The 20058-nt window shown below is 41.8% G+C and overlaps 1 protein-coding gene across 1 annotated transcript; it reads left to right on the plus strand.

The window, feature by feature from the left end:
- Positions 1-13966: 13966 nt before the first annotated feature.
- Positions 13967-15187, plus strand: LOC135493546 (FMRFamide peptide receptor frpr-18-like). The gene has a single exon (XM_064780947.1). It carries the CDS (start codon positions 13967-13969, stop codon positions 15185-15187), a length of 1221 nt encoding a protein of 406 aa, XP_064637017.1.
- The last annotated feature ends 4871 nt before the right edge of the window (positions 15188-20058 follow it).

A 20058-nucleotide genomic window follows, 5' to 3' on the forward strand; every position in this document is an offset into this window, starting at 1 on the left:
TGAATTTGAGTTTTTACCCCACAGCCCAAATGGGTTAGAGGGGTATTGTCGTCACGTGCGTCGTCCGTCCGGGCGGGCGGGCGTCGGGTGTCTGCTACTTGGTTTCCGTCGATTTCTAGGAGAACGGCTTTGACAATCAATTCAAATTTTGGTATGTACATTGGGGGTGACTAGAGGAAGGTTCCTTTCGGGCTTGTTCCGATTATCAATATGGCCACCAGGGCGGCGTGTTTGAAATTGGTTTCCGTCAATTTCGAGGAGAACCGTTCGTCCGATCAAATTCATTTTTGGTATGTACGTTGAGGGTGACTAGAGCGAGGTTCCTTTCGAAAACGGGCGAGGTTCCGATTATCAATATGGCCACTAGGGCGACGTGCTTGAAATCGGTTTCCGTCAATTTCAAGGAGAACCATTCGTCCGATCAAATTCATTTTTGGTATATACGTCGGGGGTGACTAGAGGAAGGTTCCTTTCGAAAACCGGCTCGTTCTAATTCTCAATATGGTCACCAGGGCAACGTGCTTGAAATCGGTTTCCGTCAATTTCGAGGAGAACGGCTTGGAGGTTGGAATCAATTTTTAGTGGGTGTAGGCCTAATGCAGTTTTGTAAGGGGAAGGTTCTTTTCGAAAATCAGCGCGATTCGAAATTCAATTCGGCCGCCACGCTCACATCCTCAAAATAGGTTTCCGCAATTTTAATTTCCATATGCAAACTAGCCACTCCACTAAGCCAACTTCACCGTTATCTCACCTTCAACCTTAATAGGCTGAGGGGTTATGCTCGCTTTGCGATGCTATTTTTTAATTTCGATTTCGAGCTTTTAATTTCAAAACTCGAGTTTTTCAATTTCGAATTTCGAATAGAGTATATTGGCTTTCGTTAAAATATCGCTTGCATTTATATAATCTGCGCTTAGCGGACAGCTTCTCATTTAACAGTTAATCGGATATCATGTCTTGACCAAAAAGTCAGGTCACTTCTTCCTCACTCAAGCATATGTGAAAGGAGTTAATGAGAAAAAAATGTATGTCATATGATAATTGACGTTAGATGGCTGCATTATTTCGGTGTAGAGAAAGTATTGTTTTAAACTCTATCTTAACAATTGTAAAATGTTTGTAAAGTTACAAAAATATATTACATTAGATTTGGATTCGTCACTTCTAGCTGAGCGATTGATTTTCTTGTTTATCAGTTTGTTTAATGGTTCAGACATTCCTTATGCGAGTCAGTGTGATAAAACCTGGGGGAATTGGTCAGTGGTTTCTTCTTGCATTAGGAAATTAATGGTGTTTGGCGAGGCCTGCAACCAAAACCCACCTCCCCGAAATGGCTTTAGTTTGGATTATATGCGTTCTTAGATTGGCTAAGTAGCCCTTGACATCATGACAATCATTCTGTTGCCGACTGAATGTATTCATTGAAGTCAAGATTAATAGTTGTCCTTCTGCTGGGTGATAGAAATTCCTACTCAATTTGGAAAAAGTTGAAACACAATTCACAAGTTGGACTTGATAATTTACTTCGAAGTGCCTATAGCATGCTCCAGAATTGAAAAGACTTTGAGTATGTTGGAATAAGGTGGACTTTTGACAACGAAAATTGAATAATAGTAAATAGTTTGGGAATAATAGATTTATGTTGTTGGCTCTTCCATTTACTAGTATATACACCATTTAAACACACATTTATGTTGGATTTCCGTGTTTATACTGTGCAAAACTGGTCATAACAATTTTTCTTTTGTTTCAATCATTCTCAATTTTGGCTGATTCAGACTAAAAGTCGTACAGAAAGAAAGGGTTTTCTGAGAGAGCGGGGGGGGGGGGAGGGGGGTGTTAAAACTCAAGGCATTTCTACATTAAGCATTTCACGTCACGTCACGTATCATGCCCATGCCCAGGGGCGTTGTTGTTACTTTTACGTCACGTTACCCTCAAACTATCAGCCTCTGCGTGAATAAGCGGCGTGAAACGCTGTGGAGATACACCTAATCAGATTTCGTACAATACGGCTGCGTGCGTGTTATCATTCGGGCTTCTGCAATCATCTGGTATATGTTTGCTAGGAAAACATGGTAAAGTCACCACTCAAGATATGGCGGTGCACGATTTATTGATTGCATCAGGAAGAGATAAATTGTAAATAATGTGGTCATGACCGAAAGTAGCACCGTTTCCTGTCGGCGGGTAGAAAGTGCGGAATTCCGCAGAATTCCGTTCCCCAAGATAAAAATCAATATACAAATGTATCATCAAGCCTCAAATCGTAGCATTGCAACATCTGTATTACAATTAAATTGTTACTAAGGGTATTAAATCACAACAATGCCTTAAACCTGATTAACTTTTGTGGGAACTATATTTATCGCAGGAGGTAGCTGTGATTGAACCGGGGAAATGGCTGTCATGAAACATGTGGAAAGGAAAGTGTCAGATTATTTGATGTCAAATGTGTTGTATACGCATATATAGCGATGACAACAAACGTCGCAACATTAGTATAAGAACCTCGCTGGCCGTGCATTTGCTTGCTGGCCTCGCTGATGGCTGAGACATTTTCGATTCGGTTCGGTCATGTCAATGTAGGCCTATACACCCGGAATCCACTATCATGTCGACCACTCATTCCACTGTATTTTCGCGGCCATAGACATTCGCGATTTGTTTACTTTTTAATTTCCTGACGGTACATGTACTTATCTATAAATTAAACTATACAATTTGTAATTTGTGATTTCTGAAAGTAGTCCCTATACATGCGGAATAACATAGACTGAATTCCGCGAAATTCCGCGTTTTCTACCTGCCAGTTTCCTGTGTATAGGATCTTTTAGGCTGAAGTTACATAGACCTCACGTTTCATCGACTCACGACTCATTTGTCACTTGTCATTCGTGAGCTGATGAATGGACATTGGAAAACCTATTGACCTGTTCTCATTGAAGTGAATTTTGTAAGTTTTGCCCACATTCGTCGCCTCACGTCATTTCATGTCATTTCACGCGTGAGGCGATGAATGGACATGTTCATTCTTTGTGAAATGAGCTGGCAAAGAAAGTGGACGTCCATGTGCATTTGTAGTGATATCGCCTTCGAAACTGTGAGTATAGCTACTTTTCGGCATTTTCATTAGTTTACACATTAAGTGTCAGTCCATGATACCACCATGCAGGATCATGCAAATGGTGGCAAGGTGGGGGGTCAACAGATCTAGTTGTAATTTCTACCACAGACCTGTCCTAGGGTACTATGAAGGCTGGTGGATTGGTTTCGAAAATAACCCCACAGTTTTGGGGTACGGCTGTTAACCATTTCCTACTCATTTTCCTTTTAAAAAACATGCATTATCCCTCAAAATAGGCTAAGTCTTTTGTCAATTTTCGTGCATCAAACAGAATTATCACTAAACACCGCCTATTGAAATTGAAAGTACATGATCTGAGCTACCTTTTCATGCCTTTTGTTTTGCCCCAGGTACATTTTAATGACAGGTACAGTACGTCCCAAAAACAATGCAATCTCAAATTTCAGTAAAAAGGCAATTTTAACTCTCCTTTAGCTCCAACACTGCAGTTTTTTAGGTGATGCCACTTCCAGGTAAGGAAGTCAGAATGCTGTTTTTTAATTTGCAAAAGAAAAAAATCCGGCCGCCCTTACGGTTTTCCGGTGAGGGGGTCGAGTCGCGCCCTTCTCACTGGTGCCCATTTTTTGCCCATTCCCTCAGAAAACTGACGAAATACACATGCTTTCCAAATAAAATTACATTTTTAGATGTTAGTGAACCCCCCTCTCCCTTGCCCCTCCCACACACTCCCTCAAACAACCTAGAGGCCTTTATATCCCCTGTGGAGGCTTAGCGGTCTTGGCGGAAACGATCACCAGCAACGACAACAACAACAACAGTTACAGTTACAATGCATTGTGTACATGCACGTGTACATTGTGTGATAGTCAATTGAAAATGGAACCTGAAAAATCACAGTTGAAATGTGGATTTGCTGTCATATCCAAGGATATCGAGTGTGGTACTGACGCTTCATACCCCAATGACAAGAGTGTGATCCCCTTGAAACAATGTAAGAAGGACGTGCACTCCCATTTGATGCGTTGGATGTCCTCCAGGAAAGCCAGTCAAGTCAAAAGTGAATGGGAGCTCATAACATAGCACTTCGTGCTGGCGTGTTTGATATGAGTTCTCCAGTTCTGGACACCACAATATGCCCGAACCACCGATACAAGTTGAGTTTATCATGGAATCAGCAAAGGAGATGCCAGCACCCACTTCATCAACCCTCTAAAACAAGTCGGAAGCCCAGAAAAGATGGTGGTTCAGTTCATCGAGTGATGTCTCGGGAAATATACATCAAGTGGGGAGTTTTTGTCCCTGTTGGCTCAGGTAAGGGATCAGTCTCAAAATCACTGAAGTAGAAAAGAAGCAGTAGGCCTGTAATGATACCCACTCTGACTAAACCTAACTTTGGTGCAAAACCAACTGAGTGATAACGATTTACCACTTCACTTGTGTTCTTCCTAGAAAGTTGATTGGAGCCTTGGCTTGGTGATCAGGAAGTCCCAGTTATGATTCCCTGCCAGTGCCACTGGAGGTGATGCTTCACTGCCGTACAAAATCAGCATGGCCGGTCGCATTATCAAAACAAGTCTATCATCATCATCATGTCCTCACACTATTATATTGCACATCATATTATCATTACCCCCATAATCTGGTGCCTTTTCAGCTCTGTGTAAAGGATGTGAGGCTAAACATCGAGTATCTGTGGCAAATGTAGAACGAGAAGTAGAACCAGCACCCATGGATACAGAGGTGAGTTGAATGAAAAAAAAGGGGAGAAGATTCGGGGCAAGCCAAAGTGAATATTGGTTAATTCTGCCTGCAGCGACTGACTTGCATGTAAGAAGGTCACTGATGAGAGAGGAGGGACTAAGCTGAAAACCTTGATGCCATTCTGGCTCCCATCTCCTTGGCAATGAGGGATTCTAAGCCAAACCTGATTCTCCATCAATATCTTTTTTCAGTCCGCTGTTGCCTCTTCCTCTGTTCAACCAGCCGACGCCTTAGAAAACCCAGCAGACGGGACAGAAGGGCAAATTTGATGGGTAATGTTGTTGCAACAGTATCATAAGGACTGCTGGTCAAGCACTCTTGAGCTGGGAGAGAGAAATGATAAGAGGGTGGAGACAGATTTTCTGAAATGTTGGTCTTTGAGTCATGACTGGGCAGAATTAGCCCAGTGAAAGTTGTCAGCTACACATCAAGAATTCTTGATTTAGAATGAAAGGGTACGACTTTATTGGATGTACATTCATCAGGCTTGACCTGAGATTTTCCACGCCATTGATTGCAAATGCATTGTTCGCATTCTGCAATACATCTCTCTTTTTCTAAAAAAAATACATGGTGAATTTCCTAAAGCTGTTACATGCTGTGTTTTTGTCTCCCTTGACTGACATAACCTGCAATATGAAGGACATCCAGATTTGATGTTCTAGTATATCTAGCGGATGGTTCATCAGGTAAAATGCGGGGCTTGGTTAAAAAATGATTTTATAGTGATATCTTGGGATAAATTTGAACTTTGGCTTTCAGTAAACAATTGTAAATGCCAAGATAGATTTTTAATGTCAGTATACTTAGTAGCGCTAATGTCAGTTTTGAACAACTAAGCCTGCTACTGGAAAGTGGGACTCTCTCCTGATACTATCCTGCACTTGGGCCTGACATGTAGTACCGTAAATGAGGTGTTACTAGTATTGGTCCCTCCCTAGTAGTGGTTAGTAGTGGTTTGGCTATTGTCTGCAAAATAGCCTTTTTTCTATGTATCATTATATTAGCTTGTAAATAAATCACCCATTTGTAAAAAAAAAGTGTCCCTTCTTAAGTGGCAGCACTGTCCTCTGCAGACAGGTACAAGTGTAGCATGTGGAAAGTTGTGATCTCTCCTAAGGGACTGGACAGTACCGTAACTCAGTTCATGAAAAACCTTTCCATTCCAGTACATGTATATGTACAATTTAGCCAATGCTAGAGCAACTCCAGGAGGACATTTCAGTGCCAACCAAGGAGCTAAAAACTTCCAATAGCAGTACTCTGACGGTGCAGCCAACTGCAGGGTTGTCCTCATCAAACAGTAATTACAGTAGGAACTGCACCTTTGGTCAATTGGCTCCTTAGCAATGGAAGGTGTTACTAGTATGTGAAATGAGCACTTCTGCAAGGTTCTTAGGAACAGGATGATCCCTGCATGGGTTGATAAAGATGTATTAGTAGGTCATACCACATGCCCTTCAGGTGCCTTAGCCATGGGGGGGGGGGGGGGGGGTCCAACCCTTACAACATGCTCTGGCAGCATGACACAGGCTAATGAATGGGTCAACATTAGCATCCTCACCAACAGGGGGGTTTCTTAAGGTTTTCGGACTGTAAGAAGGCCTACATGTAGCTTATTCAATTACGTTGCCATCAGGTAGGCCAAGGCCGAAATGTTATTTGAAATTCAAATCAGCATTTCAGGACCTATGGGGCCCAATTCCCCAAAGGGCTTTCATCAAGGGCAAATTTGTAGTGATGAGCTTGTTCTTTTTTTGCGGGAAAAATGCAAGTGGAGTTATTTACCGGTAGGCCTACTTAAATAAGTTAAAATAGGTTAGTAGGCCTAGGCATGGGGGGGGGGGGGGGTGATCATGGTGGTTGACAGTAACTACTAATCCTCATGGCCAGCACCAAGCATAAATTATGTGTTCATTATGCATTTATTTTATAATTCATCAAGTGTACACAAGGTGGCAGCACTAGCCAATGAGTGTCATTTTGGTGGAAAATAGCACTTTTTCCTTGGTTTATCCTGGGAAAACAGTAAAAGCGGCCGGAAATTTTATTTCTGATTTTGAAAGTAGGTATCATTACCTTTATCATGTGCAAGCCACAGCATTCAAAGACCTGCAGTGTTGGAGATATGAGCGTCGATAGAGAGCTCTTCCTAAGCACTGCCCCTAGGTATGCATAATTACTAGGCCTAGCACGACCAAAGTATGAAGTGTTACTCAATGACCTGTTGCAGAATGGAAGATCTCATCAAATACTTCCATCATACAAAGGGGGAAAATCCAGCTATTTTTTTTAGTCTCTGCAGGAGTGCCCAACATTGACCCAAAAATACACAAAAAATAGGGGGAAAAAAGCTAAAACAAGCCCCCTAACTAGGCCTGCCCCTAACTCGGTTGCTAGTGATTTTTGAGAGTCATCAATTGCTGTGTAATGATGTCTTAGTGGAAGGATCTTGCATACCTAATCTCGTTAAAAACGGTTGACCCCCACCTTGCCACCCTCTGCATGGTGGTATCATGGACTGACACTTAATACAATAGCTAATTTCGATTGGAAATGAGAAACAAAAAATGCAAAAATGCAGCACTTTTATGTACCACATTGTTCTCGTCCGTCGCCTCCGCTTTCGTTTTCTATTCTCCATCAGGAGCAGCATGGCTGCCATCTCTTCTTCTTCTGAGTCCATGTGCGTCGCCGAGAAAATCCAAGTGACAAATGAACGAGCGAAAAATGATCTGTATGTAAACCGCCGCGGTCACTCGTGACAAATGAGGAGTGACACGTGAAAATGAACCGTGAGTCGATGAAAAATGTGGCGTGAGTAGCTCATTCCTATGTAACATCAGCCTTATGAAACATTAAACTCATGATAGCCGATCGTAGCACGCTTTAACTCGATTTGAAACAATATTTGCTTTTAAGAGAATACCGTTCACGCAAAACGCGTGGTCGAATTTTCGGCCGCCGGAGGAGTATCTGTTCTGTTTGAGTCCCAAGCAAGGATATTGACTGTCTGATTTATTCCCTGGAATTTCACTCTAAAATGGAGCACAATCAAGTATATATCGAGCGAATGTATTCTTTACCGTGCATATTGGGTGAGTTCAAATGCTTTAGTTAACTTGGACTGAACACTAACCTCAGTGTTACCATGAGCTTTGACCTCTTGACTAAAGGGTTCTAAGGTTAACCGAGCGTTACTCCAAGTTAACACGTTTGATAGTGTTTATATTCTGGAGTAAGGGTTAAAAGGACAAGTAGGATATAAGCAAAAATATATAAGGCGAGCGAGCGGCTCGCTTATACATTTTTGGTATAAGATATGCTCGTTTATTTTTCTTACGAAAATTGTTTCAAGCAGGACCGTGATTTCTCCAAACACAATCGAAATTCTTTGCAATGCAGTAGACAATGCACTTTAACAGGTTGTATTAAAGGCCATATATCAAGGTTTTTGCCATTTTCTGCTGTAAGACGATTTCAAAAGTGTACCTAACACTCTATACAATACAGAAAACCAAATGCAATTAGCTCCATCCATTTTGAAGATATAGCCAATTATGTTTGACAACTTGATTACCTAATCAGGCTAGCAACTGGCTTGTTAGAGCCAGGCGGCGGGTTCAGCAAAAGTTGTGATGTAGATCAGGTTATCTGTACATGTCATGCAATCATAAAAGCAGGAGGGCCTTAATTAATTATGCACACCTGGAAGTAATGTGTTTCATTCACTATGGTGTATTGTGTGGCTCCGAATTGTGTCAAGGATAGCACAAAGAACAATCGAATGACGGATGGGACCCATTTTCATGAATTTCCAAAGCCAGTTGAACGAGAGAGGAGGAAGCTGTGGATTCGGAAGTGCAAACGTTTGGAGTGTTGGAAGCCTGGGCCTTCGGCCAAACTTTGCAGTGATCACTTTATCGATACGGATTATCACATGAAGCCGGATATCTGCATCCAACTGAATATTAAATGCCACTTGTTAAAAACAGCTGTTCCAACCATGTCAATTGCATTTAATGCCCGAGGCTGCTGAGGTCGGTTGTTATACATAATGTGTAGGCCCTATTGGGGCCTGTGATACCGCATAGTGTCTTCTTGTGTTCCAGCCATAGCAAGGTGACAGCGACACAGGTCAGTGTCAGTGACAGCCACTGTCAATGACAGATTATTGTCATCTGACATCTAGGCCTATCTAACGTTGCACGGCATTATATCGTCACGTCAAGATGATTGTGCATAATACCGTCACTTTTCAATAGTAGTTCAGCGTCATGACATAACTGGCGATACAACACAGACGAGGCGAAACAATATTGTGCAACATTAGTCTGTTCAAAAATCATACATGTTATGCATCTGCAACAGTCTATCAATGTCTTCTTTGCTATATCGGCAGGTCTGCCATGCAAATTGATTAACCACAAATTCTAATCACTTTCGTCCGAATGATCACTCTCATTATGATCTAGTGATATTAATGGCTCGAACATGTACGGCTCAACGTTTAAATATCCTTCTGTATCGACCAAAACATCCTCAAATTCACTGCTCTCACTCTCTGAACTGTATGCGGTAGCCATCTTGCTTTGTTCTGACTGACCTGATCTACGTCATCAAAAAATCCCTAGCGGCCACATGTGGAACTAATCTAAAGTTGTGTGTGGTGGGAAATTCAAATAGTTTAAAATTGAAAATTGAAATAACTAAATAATGTCTTTATTATTAGAATTTTTTTAATGTCTGGGATCTTGTTTTTTTAACCCTCAACATATTTCATGAGTATCAAGCATGTTTTCAAACCTTGATATATGGCCTTTAAACCATAGGCCTGCTAAAACTCGCATGCGCAAGCCATGCCCTTGACTGCCTCGCAACATTGGCGAAAATAATTATTTGAAATCAGCGTTAGTGTGATACTACAAGTGGCTGCGCATAATGGCTGCAAGCATGTGGCGGATTAACTCAGCTTGAGTTAACCTTCTTGCTACCGACCTCGCCAATCGATACGCCCAATATTATCAAAGATATTTCCCCGACTCGCCGATCGGCGAGCGCAAATGCAGTCTCACAAATCTTGAAGAAATACTATGAAAATCCACCAAAACGTGAAGTTTCATTGTTGAAAGTGAAGGAAAGTACAAGGGACATGTTTGTGAATATGTTTGACGTATTTATTGTTCATGAAATTACAATAAAACGTTTTTTTTCATACATATTATGTCAACATTTGCATGTTTTTTAATGAAAAATGCATGATTCACCAAAAAAAAAATCTTTGTTTGGCCCATCTTTAACATGTTCAAGAACAGGAAACAGCCTACAAACTTTTCTATTACTCCAAAGCTGTAGCTCTTACAGGAGAGGAGCTAAATATTAAGGGATATGACATGTATTTTTCTAGTAATTTGCCAAAACAGACCCGGGCCCAGGAGGTTGAACCATTGGAACAGATCCGGTAGCAAGAGGGTTAACCAAAGTGTTAAGCCAATGAAATATCTGTGAGGTTTTCCGTTGTATAAGAGTGCTTCACCTACAATTAGATCAGGCCTGGAAAAAGCGGAATGGAGGTCGTTCGGTTAGTGGTCGATTTGTTGTACAATAGGGGAAACCCTGAAATATGGAAACACTGACATTATGATACACTGGTACTTAGCGTCAATCCAGTGTTTACTCCATTCACCTGTTTTGTTCAGCTTGGGGTAATACTAACACTAACAGTTGAGTTAACACTAACACTACACTTTCCTTACCCAGACATATGCCTTTACCCGTTGCAGGTTGTATAAAGTATCTTACCAGCAATTGGAAGAAAGACCAACTGAAATCGGGGTGATAGCCCTCAATAGCCATTATTTGCTGTGGTTGTCTTTGGAAAACAATTTTACAGAGCGAAAAACTGCATTGGTGCAAAAACACCGACTGTGATTTTTGGTGTGTATCTGGAGAAATAGAGAAATATGCAGTGGTACCGTATTAAGGTGGGTCCAAAAACTGAAGGAGCCGCGGTTGTGAATAAGTGGCTCGGACTCTCGGATGGTGGTCAAAATGCCCCGCCATCGGCTTATTATAAACCACGAGATGAGAAATCGCGAAATCGCGAGATGAGCAATCATTCTTTTCTGCCACAAGATTATCTACTTCGCTGGACAATGACAATCACCATTTCTGATGCTGCTGTCCACTTCTCCATTCAATGATAGCAGGGCCGTAGACAATACATGCAACTGCATGTTCATCTTGACCACAAAGATTTTTACAACTTATCAAGTTGTACTGCGAGTATAATACCACGAGGTTCAGGATGCTGCAAGTATCAAGATTATTTTCCCGTTTCGCCTGGCGGCACAAGTTACCATACACAATGATTGACCGATAACACAGGGTATGCACTTGGTGAACGTCTGGTAATCCCTAAAAATAGCGCGGGATAGTCTGACCATCGAAACTAGGCTATAAATTAGGTTAAATTCAACACATCGCACAGCGGAGTCTATTTCAATGGGCCATGGCGATTTAGCGGATCCTGCGGATTCTGCGGAATCTGGTCTGCAGCGGATTTTCTATGTTATGGGTATCCGGTTGTTTCGCTCCCTGACGTTTTCGCCCCCAGCCTTTTCGCCCCCAAACTTAGCCTAATACTATTAAGCCCCACGTGGTGGCGCTGAAGGTAGCCGCTGCCGTGATGTAATGTAATCAAGCTAAATCAAGAGAGTGTCTGAGAGTCACTCTACCCAAAAATTAGTCGTTTCGCCTCCTGGGACTTGGGTTGGTTTTAAGGATCGTTGCCAGGATCTCGGGCTTGTCACCTGTCATCGCATGATCTTGCTGGCTGTTTTGTCATCAAGAGTGGGATGATTGACTCGGGTGGACGTTTTAGAAAAAAAATCTTTCATTTATTATCATGAGAGTGGGAAATTCTCTGTTTAAACTGATTTGTCAACTGGGAGTCCTGGACATCATCAGTCATCATTTGACTTGAATATATTAACTTATGATGGATCATCAAGGCAATCGTATGTTGATCGTGCACAATTTTGCGATGTTGTAAAATAAAGAGAGACGTGTCAACCAGGCCAGTGTAGAAGTTTAAAATGTCCCGTGGAAAAAGTGTCCATCCCTATTGTATTCTGCACGATATTAACAAGTTAACGAATGAGCGTAAATGACGTGTGTTTTTCGGGTGCGAACGACTTACACGATTACGGGCCAACTCGGCCTATTACCAACTCGGCCTGGGTTATAGATCTCATTAGGGAGGTTTTTTTTATTCATGCGCCCCCCCCCCACCGTAGTTCCTAAAATCATTGATTTCTCGGTCCTTACAGTATGTCAGTGTTGATTCAGCAGTTTTTTTGGCAGACATGTTTTTTTGGAGTTTCTGAAACCTAGAGCGCTACTCAATAGGCGGCCAACAAGAAACTACGCATTTATACTGTTGTTGCCGACGTATGTGTACACTGAACTTGGGATGTGCGTCGGCCCCGTGTTGAAATGCCGTCCAGTGCCAGTTGGTGCGTTTTTCGCTGATTTGTGCAAAATTCAACATATCTCAAAAGTTCAATGGTTGACCCTCGATTTTTTTTAATTTTTGTGTAGCGTAAGCAACTGTCTTAGAATGGTCTCTGTAAGAATTATTCAGGAAGAAATGTATAATATTTGGGGGTTTTCGTGATTGTCCGGCCCAATTGGCAATATTGCCATTTGGGATGGTGAACAGAACTAGGAGCAAATGCGACGCTTATGATTTATTTAAAGAAATAAAATGCCCGATTTAACATCCTGCAGAATCAGGGGAATCGGGCGTTTCCAGTGATATGCGACACAAAATGGGTTGTCCTCATGCATTCACTTTGGAAACGCATTTTAGATTAGATGTTACGTCCTGTTAATGGGGCACGTCATCATCGCGTACATTTGGGAAAAACTCCCTAACGAGACCATAGCTCACGGCCAATGTGGAAATCGATAATAGAATGCAGACATTTTTTTCATGCATGTTGGGGTTTTTCCGAAATGCTTGATAATCTTAGCGGTTTAGACAATTTAATAGTTATGGAATATTACAAATATTTATTATAAGGATATATTTATCATAATATCGATATTCTCGTGCTGTTTTTATGCTGATTCCGCCCAGATTCCGCAGGTTCCGCAGAATCTGCAGGATCCGCTAAATCGCCATGGCCATTTCAATGGGCAAATCAAAACAAGCATAGCTCCCTACTACAGCCTCGGTCTCATGAATGTTCGCCTTTTCAGGTTCCACGTCAAGACATCATGCATCTGTATGCAATCTATTTCCAACTGAAGTTGATCGGCTATTACTCATTCATAAACGGCATCGCAGTACACACAACGATAAAAAGTTAGCATGATGTCAATGACCATCGCTGTCGCTCGTGCAGGTGTGTATGATATCTCGCAAGCGTAGAGTTTTCGTGTTTCATTCAAAAACCACTATACTTTGAGTTGAAACTTACGCAGTGTCCAGAGAAGTTCATACTCGCGGCGCAGTGCATGGTCAGTGGGAGCACCAACATTTATGACTAAATAAAAGGAGGACAAGTTGAGGGTTGTCTATACTGTGTACACTGTAACCCTGGTCATGACTCCCTGACTCCTTTCAGTAGAGCTCATTCAGCGTTACCCGAGCTATCTGACCGGTACCTCACCGGACTAGAGTAAGGCAAGTTAGACAAAGGGACCTGCCCTAAGGGCCAAGGCCGACAGTCGGGTTCCACTTGGTGAACCAATTTCACGATCACACAGACCTCACTTTCCTCCTTTTATTTAGTCATAAATTTTGCATTGGTGTTCCCACTACACCATTTTGGTGTTTCAAGTTGTGAAAAAGCATGCAGCATAACTCAAGCTTTGATATGGATCGCATATTGAAACCAACCTACAACATTTAGTTTCTTTCTTTTTATCTTTTAGCTTGAGCGAAATGCCTTCCCAGTGAGTTGCACAAGGTAGCCGTTAGGAGGATCTCGACAGCGGGAGTTTAGGTCACGTCATCATTTTATGAGATGGGGCAAATCGTCTGCTAAAATGATTCTGTCATCACAGAGTGTACCACACAGATCCAAAACGGGAGTATCGAACTTTTCTATGGGTTCGTATCACAGTTTCGTCACGGAAGATGACAATGTGACAGCAGCAGACGATAATACGACGGCCATATTGGATCAAGATGGCGGCACAAACAGCCCATTTTCGGTAAACATCACCGAAAGCGGGATTTCGCCAGAGCATCAAAAGTTGTTCGATGAAATTATATTTGCGACGAATATGATAGTTCCGCCAATAATAATATCTATTGGAATAATTGGGAATATTTTATCATTCCTTGTGCTCAGAAAGAAGAAGTACGCCAAACAGTCCACATGTGTTTACATGCGTGCTCTGACTTTTTTTGACTCTTTCACTTTACTGGTGTATGCCTTCCAGCGATATCTCCTGAAACTGACCCCTGACACGTTTTGGGCAAATGGGGATGCATTCTGCAAGGAGTTCATATTCGTGGCTTATTTGAGCATGTCAAATTCTCACTGGACACTGGTCATGATGACAGTGGACCGGTTCATAGCTGTAAGATTCCCGCTAAAAAGTGTGACAACGTGCACGCCACGGCGGTCGAAAAAATGCATCCTCGTAATGGCTGTGGTTGCTACACTCTTCAACACGCAGCAATTCCTCAGGATAGCAAATCCGCACGCGAACGTCTTAAAATTCAAATGTCCCTTCGATTACACTATTGTTTCACCAGCCTACGAACTAATCTTCCAACACATTCTGTCGTATTTAGTCTTTTACACGCCTCTGTTCAGCTTACTCATCCTAAATGTTTTGATTGTCTACAGCGTCACGAAACGTGGAAAAAAGTCGAAGAAGCTCGGGATTTCGGATGCGGTCCGGGGTGATTCGCTGCGCCGGTTCCGCCGGTGCCAGGATAGGCAGATTACGGTCATGCTTCTGTTGGTGACCTGGGTGTTCACAATCGCCGTCACGCCTTTTACGCTAGATCACCTGTTCTGGGATGTGATCATGCCACATCTTGAAGACACAGACCCGTTCTTACGAGAGTTACGCCACGTTTTATACGAGATAGCGCTAACTTGCATCATCATAAACCCAGCTATAAACTTTTATTTGTACTGCCTCGGTTGCCATAAATTTCGAAACGATCTGAAGTCCCTTTTCAGAATCATGTTCTTCAGACGAAAAGATTCTGAAATGGATAAAGGCAGCACACAGAGTCAGCATTGTGATTCTATTATCAGCACGGAGACTATTGAGACTGATAGTGTCACAACAACCAGTAGACTCTGAGTTAGGGTGGTCAGGGCAAACAAGATAATAATTGAGACATGATGAACCAGGTGTTTATTGATCCTTGCCTCAAAGCCAAACAGGATTTTAGAGGTTCAGCATTCTCGATGCAGAAATAAAACAATTCTGTAGTGAAGTCCAATGGTCATTTCGAAGATCCCCTGGATAGGTCATATTTTGTTTCTGGATATCTCTCATTCATTCTTGGCACACGAGTAGATTGATAAAAAAATGACCCGAGCAATTCATCCATATTGGTCGAGAAATAAACCGTACAGAGGAGAAAATATCCGAATTCAAAATGCACTACGTTAAGGTGCACAAAAGCATACCCAATTTTCTATTTCATTACCAGGCTTACTAAAATTTAAAAAATCCTGTTTGGTTTTGAGGTGCATGAAGACCGATAAAAACCTGAAATCCAACCAGTAGTTTGCCCACCAGAGCCCAAAACGATGCGGACATAACATTTACGAATGGACTTCAATGCGAACATCAGAGCCAGGACCGTAAATTTGGATGGAAAGTGCGAGTTCTGTTGAGGCAGACATTGTCACATCCAGAAAATTATATTTCGGTCAGTCGCTTCCAGCAACTAGCAGGAATGTAGAACGACATAGACAGAATGATTGGTTGCTCAGACTCGTCGATGCCGAGAGGCATTCGACATCCGGTGGCGACAAATCCAACATTCGGATAACCGGGCAATTTATCACACACAATTTATCGTAAGAGATATCAGTGTTACCTGTATAGTAGTGTTTATGGACAGGGACTAGCCCATTGAAAATGGCTTCTATACGCTGTACATCGAACCTACTGGGACCTCGATAAAGGCCAAGAATACCAACTGTATGCAATCTATCCTATTACGCAGCTCCTGTGCAGGCAATGTTATACGCCCGTGTGCGGAGCTGTTTTTCAGGCTAGCTGTTTGGAGAATGGCCAGATAGCGCTATTTTTAGGGATGACCAGACGTTCATTAGGTGCATACATGAACCCTATGTCATTGTTATTTTCGAATCGGCCAATCACTGTGCGTATTGTGGTCTGTGACGCCAGGCGTCACGTGGAAATAATTAACGTGATAAAGTTGTTGACAATTCGAGGTCAACTCCCGTCCTTTTTGTGGTGGGTCGGGCCAGACCGGTCTAGGACAAAAGATGCATGGCTTACCAAACTATGAATTTAAATGCCACATGGACATATTGATAAAGGAGATTTGGAGCAATTTTATCGTAAGATACCCTGCTCCCTGTCATGGTAACATCACACTAAGTGAATCAATATACCTGAATATATCACTCTTCTGGGCGGGACGATTTATTAATTAAGTCGGGGGGGGGACGACTTACAAAAACAAAAAAAGAAGAAATAGTTTTTTCTTCAATAAAACATTTTTTCTTTCATTTTGCCGTCATTTTTATTATCTCGGGGGACGGCTTTGTAAGTCGGGGAGACGACTTACGGAAACGAGGCTGGGCTTACTTAACGAAACGGTTTCGGCGTAATCACTATATAAATGTCAGGTATTATCATGACGTGATCGTCCGCTGATCACACTCTGGTATGGTCGCCGCACACTGAGCGATTCGTTTGAACTCGAGAACATCTTAACTAGTTGCAGTCAGTTGCAATGAATCGATTTGCAATTCTGTAAACCTATCGCAAACGGAACCAATGCTTTGCAACTCAAATAATCGCATTGCATCGCTCAATGTACGTTCTAATTGCGATTCATCAACGAGTTTCAACGATTGAAATCAGTGACATCGCACAACCGGCCGCATAATGCAGAATGATTTATTGCAACTCGATTAATTGCATTTAATCGCTCATTTTGAGACCGGTTTGGTCTGGAAAACAACACGAACAAAAACAATACTGAATTGTAACTCGATTCGTTGCAACTAACTGCAACAAGCTGAGCAGCTTTCAAATTCAAAAGTTCCAAATCCTCCACTCGCATATCTTAAAAGGATTTATATATATTCCAGTAGCAGTTTGCCACCCAAGTTTGCTATTTTTGGCATTTTCGGCTATCTTTGCGGCAGCGGCAATCTACGGCGGTTTCCCGCTGAAGAGGAATCGATCATTAAGAAGTGTTTAGAACCTTAATCAAATACCATTTTCTTATTAGTTTCAATATCAAGAAAACAACTTAAAAACTTGACGAAAGAAAATAATTTTTATGAATAAATCACCTCGTTCCGGAAAAAGTACTCCAGACAATCAAACTGTTGCAAGAGTGACATCAGAAACTATTCTAGTATTGACTAAGACCACAGTATTGTATTTTTCATAGTCGAAAACACCCTTGTGGTTGTCGAAAAAAAAATGCAGAAATGACATTCAAAGAAAAACTAATCATTTTCATGATGTTTGTGTTCTGAAGAGGACATTTCACGCTAGGGTCTTAACTTATTTAACATTTTGACTTTTTGTTTTTTAAATGGCCCAATGCTTTAGATTTTTTTGTTGGAGGTGATTATTATCTGTACTGGTGTTAGCGATTTGTCGCAGACTTACTTAATACCCACCCCAACATTCATCTTTATTCAAACGAGCTTCAATTTTCTAAAAAGTAAACGTGTCAAAATATTAAATTTTTAACAAAACACTTATTGTAAGGAGAATCCGTTACTTCTGATTAAACTCTTTTTTGTCATTTTTTATACCATGGGTGCAATGAAATTGCATTTCTCGGCCTCTTCTGGGATTCAGGCCTGGACTAACGTCTACAGCGTAAAGTGAGACGTCATGTAGCGATTTTTTTTCGGTGTCCGTCAATCTTCGGAGACCTCGTGGACTGTCCAATTCTCGAATTGTTTAATCAGCTCACTAGACGGTTGACAGCGTATGCATCTAGCTAGTATTGGGACGAAGCTCCACAAGCAGTACACTCTGAGGTTGCTCTCTTCTAAGGATGGTCTGAATATTCTTTGGCTGGTTTTCGGTTCGCGCACATTTGGCAGGTTTCGCAGCCCTTACGGAGATCGAGCTACGAACAACGAAAAACGAAGTATGTGAACGTACTTTATTGACGACTTTTTTGGAAAATTTCCCCGATTCCTCGTACTAATTAGTACAGCAGATGATTTACGAGTGCCGCGTAAATGAATTAGCACATGGCTTGATGACACGACAGACCTTCGTCGTTTGCGAAACCTGCCTCTAGGAGAGCGAAGTTCCCGAGAGACGTTGTCACAACCATTCAGTCGATTAGTGACCGTCTCAACAGAACGAAATTGTCCGCAAAGTGCGTCTTGCGTGGCCACCAGAGAATAGAAGATTTTCCTAACTATTATCTGTGCTGATATCCTAATGGAGGCAATTAGAGTAATAGTGTCCATCTGATGTCTGTTAGTTTCCTGACCTCGATCGTTGGTCCCATGAGGCGGGGACAAGAGTCGATGCCAGAGAAGATTGTACAGTCTTACCTTACACTACAATCAAGTCCAGGAAAATCTGTAACCTGGAAGACCGTCTTTTACCCCAGGGACGTTTTCAACTTTAGAATATATTAACTGAAATATTAAATCAACTTCAAGCATATTTCCACGGCTGTGGTAGTTTACGTTGTGACTGATTATAACTCTTGGGTCAGATGTGCTGGGAGCTGTTGTCTTATGGATGATAAGGTTCTACGCACTGGCGAGATTAAAGACGCAATTTCAGGCCATTGGGCCATATGAATAAAAACTAGCATTTGCTTTCTCTAACGATTTTGAAGCATTTGCTTGTATTTGTATGACTAAAACTGTAGCAAATGCTCGGAAAGTTAAGTCTTTGCTACAAGTCAAATCAAACGCTTTTTAGCCTCTAGAGTTTGCTTCGAAATGGAGGAAATGCTTGTCTTCATGTGAATAAAGCATATCATATGCTTTTTACTTGATAGGAAATGATTAGATTTTTCAAGGTTGCTCCTGTAACTTCGGAAAATATCTCTCCGACCGGTTGCCCTCAATAAAGAAACCGAAACTTCTTCTGACTTATTATACACTCCGGACGCAATGAATTGGTATTGTCCTTTTGCCATAAGAAGATGCGACCAGGAGACGAAATGGACTGCCCCCGAGAGTCTAGCTGATTATGGAACCTTTAAGTTCGATGGCAATCAAAATGGTAATCATTTTTAGAAATCTTTTTTCGACTACGAAATATCCTGATAGACAGCAGACTGTGTGTTTTGCCTTTGTAAATCGAAATGAAAACGAAATCGCAAGAGCTAACCGGCCTCATTTTCAGACAAACTGCTTGAAGGGACAATATAGGCAGCGGCTAGGTAGGCAAGATAAAGTTACACGAAGTCGCAGTCACAGCTCACAGTGCGTCGAAATGATTCATGCTTGTACGAGCAATATATTTAGTGCTGAATCTGACAAGACCCAGGGCCCTTACTGTGTATATTAGTCACCTGAAGATGGCCAAATTAGCCCCTCTGCTCCTGTCTATAGCCCCCTTTAAGAAAACACCAACCAGAACGCGAAGCCCTTCATGGAATAATAACTCTTCTTTAAATCAGCTCGTGAACACCAGTCCTTACCTAGTCAAGAAGGAAGGTATATTTGAATTTAGCCTGGAAGAAACGAACACGATTATTTCCTAATTTGTACCGTAGCGAACGGGTATCTACCATCCCTTTCCTGGAAGTGGTACGTGTCGGATCCCTGAATGTTGGCTAGGTTTTATAGCCTTTCATGCCGGACACTACTAGCTTAGTTCATCTCTTGGGCTATAGATGGCAATACCGTATGAAACACGAATTTTCTCAATGTGTCCTGATTGTGACATCCATGCACAGGTACGATTATTGTCTCCAATAACGATCAATGATGTAGAGCGGCAGTAGAATGTTTCCCTCAGTCGCC

The sequence above is a fragment of the Lineus longissimus genome, chromosome 9 (genome assembly GCF_910592395.1).
Source record: "Lineus longissimus chromosome 9, tnLinLong1.2, whole genome shotgun sequence".
Classification (NCBI taxonomy): Eukaryota; Metazoa; Nemertea; class Pilidiophora; order Heteronemertea; family Lineidae; genus Lineus; species Lineus longissimus.